Below are 7600 nucleotides of genomic sequence, written 5' to 3'. Positions count from 1 at the left end.
TGTTGTTTGATGTACAGATCATAAAAGCTCACTGGGGCAACGTGATTGTGATTTTGTGGCTGTATGAATAAAATAGATTTGAGCATCATCCTACACCTCCGAGCTCGTATCTTCTAAGCTAACACTCTGGTTAGCCTTCATGCTTTCAGGGTCAGTGAACTGTAACCTGCTAACAGCTGAGTGGGAGCGTCAGATGGACTCACTGAAGACAAATGAAGAGAAGGAATCATTCAAAGAACGTCTCAACTTTTACTTTATTTAGACTTTTTATTTGCACACAAAAAACTAATGTTGTTAAAAAAGGCACGTTTGCATTCAGAGAGACAACATGTATAGAGAATGTCATTCAAAACACAAACTGTCTGCTGCAAATGTTTTATATCAGCGAAGGTTTTACAAGATAACAGATTTAAAATTAAGTTACAAAATGTTCCCTCATCGTCTCATTCTGACTTTTATGTAACATCTGATAATTCCAATGGATTTAATTTTTACACTTATAAGAATAATTAGAATTAGAACAAAAGTAAAAAGTATATGATGAAAACAAAATTAATTAAAACATGTCATGTATATAATCATATATATTATTCTTATATTTCAAAGCTGCTACATGAATAAAGTTTGATTGATTGATTCTAACATCAGTGATTAAGTGGAAGCAAACAGATCTCAGGGTACGTGTCCACAGACGCGTCATTTTCTCATGCCTGACAAGAAAACAGGCTGCACCCGATTGGACGAATGTTACTCGACAAGCTGTGCGCAAACATGTTCCTGAAGACATTTCAGGATTTAAGAAGTCCCGCAGCTGCAGAATCTGTCTTCATTTTCACTCAACAATCTTTACTTTTTGACGGCTTTTCATCTGATTTGCATAAAGTAACCATAAATTCAACTTTATGCAAACGAGGGGCGGGCGACCCAACGCCACGTCTCATGAAACATGACGCGCCATTACCTGAACGCATCGCATTTTTCCTGCAAAGACAGTGAACGAGAACCGTGAAAATGACGGATCCTGTGGACACGTACCTCAGAACAACACAACATGATATCATCACCACACAGATTATAATATAAACACAGTATTATGGATTCAGTTCAAACACATCTTATAAAGTTAAAGCGCATGCACGTCCTAAAATATGGAGTTAAACTACTGAGATGACTGCAGGGTCACTTATATCTGCGGAGCTGAGGAAACTAAAACTTCTGACAGATGAAATTAAACTTATCGTAGTCAGACTTGCTGAACCACTTATGGCCCTCAGCTCTTTCCATGACAGCACTCCTGTCACAATCTCCTGTTTTTTCCCCTGGAGCCCAGCGGTTGAACTCCAAGCGATGATCAGCCACCCAGAACCAAACCTCCAGGATGCAGGTGTAGTGGAGGCCCAGCCACAAGAAGGGAGTGTCGGCTCTCCGGGCCTCCAGCTCAGCCAGGGTCTGGTCGTCTTCATTGAGGATGGTAGCCAGGTCCATGCCGTTCCCCCTGCAGTGCTCCAGGGCATGTTCCCACGTCTTGTTCTTCTTGATCAGCTTAAAGGGCGATGCTACAAAATAAATGAAAAAAAACATACACAACAAGGGTTTTAAAACTGTGTTCTCATCTGGCAGCAGATCTGAACATGTACTCCATCATGTCGGTGTTTCCTGCTGTAAAAGACACAAAGACATCGCTCTCATCACAGCCTCATCCTCAGGAAAAACAAGCTACAACTTTTTCATTCTCATAAAGGAACAATCCACCCAAAAATGAAGGTCAGTCTCTATTTATCCACCCAGACGCTACAGGGAGAAGAGACTAACGTCTTTTCAAAGTAATTTTTCTCTCTCTTTTTTAAAGTTTTGAAACTAGTAACACTGTTTTCTGCCGTTAAGTTTGTAAAATGATTAAAGTGTAACTGTAAGTAAAAACGTAAAAAATCTATGAATCCCATCACAGTACGATCTGTCTGTTTCCTCAGAATCAAACGAACCTTGTGGATTGGAAATAAAATACAGACTACAGACTGTCTATGTGTTCCTGCATCAAACCTTGAGCTCTGTGTCGTCACCTGTTGAAAAATAGCCAAAGATCAACAAGCCTTTACCTCAATAAGATTCAACAAGTACACAGTAAGTCCATTTAAATTCCACCTATCAATACGCTTCGTGTTAAAATGCTCGCTGTAATGGAGACTTTTGAGTCGAGCATCATCAACTCACTGATGGAGACCGGATCAGAACATTTCTTGTACCTTTTTTGTTGCCATAGATCTCCACTTCACACAGAACCAAAGGCTCTGTTCCTGGAAAGGACACGGTGACGTAGCGCCCTGAAACTTGTTCAGCACAAGTATAGTTATTCCACTGCCCTTTGTTGAAGGGTCTCATGTTTGCACAGCTGAAAGAAAGAGAAAGATGAACACAGTATGAGAGAGAGAAACAGACAGGACATGAAGAGTGATGCTTCTGTGGGATGAAATCTCTGATTGGCTCTGAAGAAGCTGACAAAGGTAGAAAGTCCCACAGTCACCTGGGCATCAAACACACCATGAAACAGAATCAGTCTCCGCCCATAATCCTGAACCTTTTGTTAGGTTTCACCACATCTGTTATATTCAAGGTTCAATTCTGCAACATTCAGTATGTTTCTGTCAGTTCTAACCCTTGAGGTCGATCATGGACACATCACATGCAGAACAAAAATACTGGACGTACAGAAGCTTGAAAATGTGAAGCTGTTTAAAGTAACATGAAGGTTTTACATTTTGTTGTTGGTGCCGTTGTTCTCACGAGAGTTCCCGACGTGGATCTGAGCACCGGTCATATCAGTATGTTTCTCATCAGTGTTGTAGATGCTGATACCAGAAATGTCGTAGAAACCCAGCAGGTCAATTCTCCACCAGTGGTCCCCCAGCTCGTCTTTGGTGTGAGCACATGCTGTCTCATTCCCATCAGTAGCTCTTCCAGAAGAGTAGGGGACATCTGCTGTGTAGTTTGATGACTGGGATGTGATGCTGTTTGTTGTGTTGATGAGATCTGTGTTAGAGAAAAAAACAATATTCAAATGTTTTTACATGACAAGAGAGAGAAATGAAACCGATCAGTGTAAAGAAATGTTTGCTTGGTGCGCCTCCTGGGACGTGTTAAATGACAGAATGTTACATATTAAATCGTCATAATAACTTCATTTATATAGCATTCTTCTAAACAAGGTTACAAACTGCTTCACAGAAAAATTAACAGCAGATAAAAAAACCCCACACAACTAGAAAATAAAACAGAAGAAACAATAAAACATCTTGGGATAAAAACGGTGTTGTTAGAGTCAAATGATGAAACCCAAAAGTATTAAGAATTTATTAATCATATTTAAAAGTTATTAATGATGCAGTCCTCCTGAAACCTGAATAAACTAACTGACTTTAAAGGACAACACACTTTGTTTATAAGTGGCGGACCCTGCCACCTTCCCAGCTACCAAACAAGAGTTCTGAGGATCTTATTTTCCTCTGAGAACAGCTTGTTTATATCCACTTCAATTGATATTATTACCTCATTAATATTGTAAATGTTAAAGTTCTGAGTTTGAATTTTTTCTCTAAAAATTACGCAGTGCTCCTTCAAGCTTCAAATGATAAAATGCAGGATGAAATAGAGACGAAGAGGGTGAGATGAAAACATTTTCACTGTAATGGAAATGTTTGTGTCGACCGTCATCAACTCACTGATGGAGACCGGATCAGAACATTTCTTGTACCTCTTTTCTTGCCGTAAATCTCCACTTCACACAGAATCAAATGCCTTTCTCTTGGAAAGAACACGGTGACGTAGCGCCCTGAAACATGTTCAGTACATCTGAAGTCATTCCACTGCCCTCCTTTGAAGTTTTCGATCTCTGTACAACTGAAAGAAAGAGAAAGATGAACACAGTATGAGAGAGAGAAACAGACAGGACATGAAGAGTGATGCTTCTGTGGGATGAAATCTCTGATTGGCTCTGAAGAAGCTGACAAAGGTAGAAAGTCCCACAGTCACCTGGGCATTAAACACACCATGACACAGAAACAGTCTCCGCCCATAATCCTGAACCTTTTGTTCGGTTTCACCACATCTGTTATATTCAAGGTTCAATTCTGCAACATTCAGTATGTTTCTGTCAGTTCTAACCCTTGAGGCTGATCATGGACACATCACATGCAGAACAAAAATACTGGACGTACAGAAGCTTGAAAATGTGAAGCTATTTAAAGTAACATAAAGGTTTTACATTTTGTTGTTGATGTCGTTCTTCTCACGAGAGTTCCCGATGTGGATTTGAGCACCGTCCACATGATCACGGTTACTGGAGTAGATGCTGACACCAGAAATGTTGTAGACACCCAGCAGGTAAACTCTCCACCAGGGGTTCCCCTGCTTTTCTTCGGTGTGAGCACATGCTGACTCATTCCCATCAATAGCTCTTCCAGAAGAGTAGGAGAAGTTTTTGTTATCTGTGTAGTTTGATGACTGGGATGTGATGCTGTTTGCTGTGTTGATGAGATCTGTGTTAGAGAACAAAACAATATTCAAATATTTTTAAATGATGAGAGAGAAATGAAACTGATCAGTGTAAAGAAATGTTTGCTTGGTGCGCCTCCTGGGACACGTTAAACGTATTAAATCGGACCGGATCAGAACATTTCTTGTACCTTTTCTCTTGCCGTAGATCTTCACCTCACACAGAATCAAATTGCTTGTTTCTGGTAAGAACACGGTGACGTAGCGCCCTGAAACTTGTTCAGTACATTTGAAGTCATTCCACTCTCCTCCTTTGAAGTTTGTGATGTTTGTACACCTGAAAGAGAGAGAAAGATGAACACAGTATGAGAGAGAGAAACAGACAGGACATGAAGAGTGATGCTTCTGTGGGATGAAATCTTGAACGCTGTAAAAGGCAGAAAGTCATCTCGGCATCTGGGCATCAAACACACCATGACACAGAAACAGTCTCTGTCCATAATCACCTGTGACTGTGAGAGCTATCAGGGAAACTACGCTGCCACCACACAGATTTTTTACATATATATAATATGGTACCAGCTGTTAATACCATTCATCTCATTCCATCACATCAAATATATTTAAGGTTTCATTCTGCGTCATTCATCTTTAACTCAGTCTTAAATCTATCATCACAGGAGCTGTGAAACTGTCAATGAGACTGAAAATTTAACTGAAGATTTAAACAATCATTGAAACATTACATGCAGAACTGTTCTCAAAAATAAACTTTACAATTGATAAATGTTTTATTCACAATAAAAATAAATATTACAATCAAAATCAGAATAATTATAACTTTATTTATAGAGACATTATATAGACAAACAGGACATGCTGAAGCCTGAAAATGTAAAGTAAAGCTATTTAAAGTAACATGAAGCTCTTACATTTTGCTGTCAATGCCATTGTTGAAGGACCCAATGTGGACTCGGACAGGAGCACCGGTCATGATGGTATCATTCTGGTCTTTGCTGAAGATACTGACACAAGAAATCTGGTAGACACCCGACAGCTGAACTGTCCACCAGGCGGACTTATCTTGACTGTTAGGTGTGATTGTGGCACATGTGTTTGTACCTCCATCAATAGTTGTCTCAGGATGGTAGTCGTTCACTGTTGATGACTGGAATGACTTGACTGTTGTCCGAATGAGATCTGCACATAAAAACAAAACATATGTAGAGTAATTCACTTTAAAAACATCATGCATTTTTAGCTTTGAAATACTGTTTTAATGTGTTTTTATATGACTTTTCCTTAAAAAAAAATCCTTCTATATTTTGTGTTTACATGCACTTGCACACATTTTCTTTAGATCTTTACTAAAAAAAACAAAAACTTTTTCTATGTGAAGACATTAAACTGATCAGTGTACAGAAATGTTTTCAGTCCTACCTCCTGCTGAGTCACGGCACCTGTCGCTCGTTATGAACTGCGCTCCTCCTGTGAAATGTTGAACACTGTTTAAGAATTTCTGTTTCCATTCAGATGTTTTTGATTTCAGTAAAGTCAAAGTTACTGGCAGCTGTGACATCATTTGCTGGGTAATACAGCAGAATTACAATATCCAGTCCTTCAACACTTAGTGCAGAGCAGTCAACAGGAAGACGATAAATAAGGACTTTAGTTTAAAATCCCTGATTCACAGTTTTGTGGATGGGCCCTGCGTCTCATAAAGAGCTGCTTACCGATCAGAGCGATGAACAACAGACGCCACAGCATCTTGACTGTGGAGGAGAAAATACAGAAGCATCGATATCAGTTAAATGTTGGACACAGACGACCACAGACAGCTCAACCAACGACTTTAACTGCACTAATGAATCTATATTTACTTCTATAAGACGGAGAAAGACTCTGTGAGGACTCTGTGAAGGTAAAAGACAGCTGAGGTTGTTCTGACCTAACTCACCTTGTTCACCTCCTCTCTCCACAGTGACTGATGCTCTCTCCTGCAGCTGTATTCGTACTCGTCACCCTTCCTGCTGCTGCCTGTATGGAAATAGACTGATCTTACCTAATGTCATCGCTCAGAGTTCACATGTTGTTTTCAGCTGCAGACCAATTTGCATGTGTCGAAGTCTGCAGGTTCGGTTTTCCACGAAGAGCGCGTTGAGTTTCACATTCAAATGACTTGGCGGTTCTTTGGTATCTCATTCAACAGAGGAGGTCTGTAAGTGTAAACATAGCAGATTGTTGTTCCTCCACTGCCTCCAGGAAGCTGCAACATTAATTTGGTTATGCGTTCCATGTACAGGTTAATAAATGGGACTTTTGATGGACTGCTGACACTGTTTATACTTTAAACAGAGAATAACATGATAATATTAATCACATCAGTAGTCCTTAAAGTCCTTTTCCACTGCAACATTCATCTACAGAACTGTAAAGACGGTTTTTAATCATTTAATCACAGCAGACGGTGCAGATGTGTCGTGCAGAGGTGTGTACTGAGAGAGCGAGGATGACGTCACGGAAGGCAGCGAGGCCCTCGGCTGATTTCAGATCCGAGCAGGAGCCTTCCTGCATGTTATTTATCAGCACCCATCTACTTAATTTTCATGCTGTAACGCCCGTTCACATCTCAGAGGACTCAAGTAATAAACACCTGCCAGCTTCACCAAAGTCGAGTCAGAACTTGCCACAGAGGGTACGTTTGACGGGACATTTCCAGCCGTGTGGTGGCGACAGAACCAGATGTTTTTCTTTATTTAAGTATATTTTTTGGGCCTTTAGATGGCTTTATTGACAGTACAGCTGAAGACATGACAGGAAACAAGATGAGAGAGGGGCCCGCTCCACCAACTAAGCTAAACAGCACCCAAGAACCAAAAGTTTTTAGGGATACATCGGGGGGGTTTTCAGCCATTTTCATGGAAACCGAAACTAGACAATTTTCACAGGAAGATGGTCGATCTCCTGCTGTGTTTGTGTCTACAGATACGAGGATTTTCAAGGATATCTGGCAAATTTGTGGTTACATAACAGAGTGTTTTTCAGGATACATGGGGAGACTTCCAGCCATGTTTGCGGTGACCAAATCTAGGTGTTTTTATGGATTTGGAGT

General features: G+C 40.3%; 1 protein-coding gene across 1 annotated transcript; it reads right to left on the bottom strand.

The window, feature by feature from the left end:
* Positions 1–236: 236 nt before the first annotated feature.
* Positions 237–5673, bottom strand: LOC115573251 (uncharacterized). Its single transcript, XM_030403961.1, has 7 exons — positions 5421–5673; positions 4680–4825; positions 4259–4532; positions 3749–3894; positions 2754–3027; positions 2244–2389; positions 237–1556 (listed from the first exon to the last, which is right to left on the bottom strand). The coding sequence occupies exons 1-7, from the start codon at positions 5480–5482 to the stop codon at positions 1207–1209; spliced, it is 1398 nt and encodes a 465-aa protein (XP_030259821.1). The 5' UTR covers positions 5483–5673; the 3' UTR covers positions 237–1206.
* Positions 5674–7600: the final 1927 nt, after the last annotated feature.

This window comes from Sparus aurata, chromosome 21 (assembly GCF_900880675.1).
Source record: "Sparus aurata chromosome 21, fSpaAur1.1, whole genome shotgun sequence".
Taxonomy (NCBI): Eukaryota; Metazoa; Chordata; class Actinopteri; order Spariformes; family Sparidae; genus Sparus; species Sparus aurata.
This window is presented reverse-complemented; position numbering and strand designations above follow the sequence as displayed.

Excerpts from the sequence above, each read along its gene's own strand:
- LOC115573251 (XM_030403961.1), bottom strand. The coding sequence starts at position 5,482 with ATGACCGGTGCTCCTGTCCGAGTCCACATTGGGTCCTTCAACAATGGC. Across the intron at positions 3,028-3,748 it reads GATTTACGGCAAGAAAAGAG|ATCTCATCAACACAACAAAC; the intron begins GTACAAGAAATG and ends TCTCTAACACAG. Across the intron at positions 2,390-2,753 it reads AACGGCACCAACAACAAAAT|CTGTGCAAACATGAGACCCT; the intron begins GTAAAACCTTCA and ends TCTTTCTTTCAG.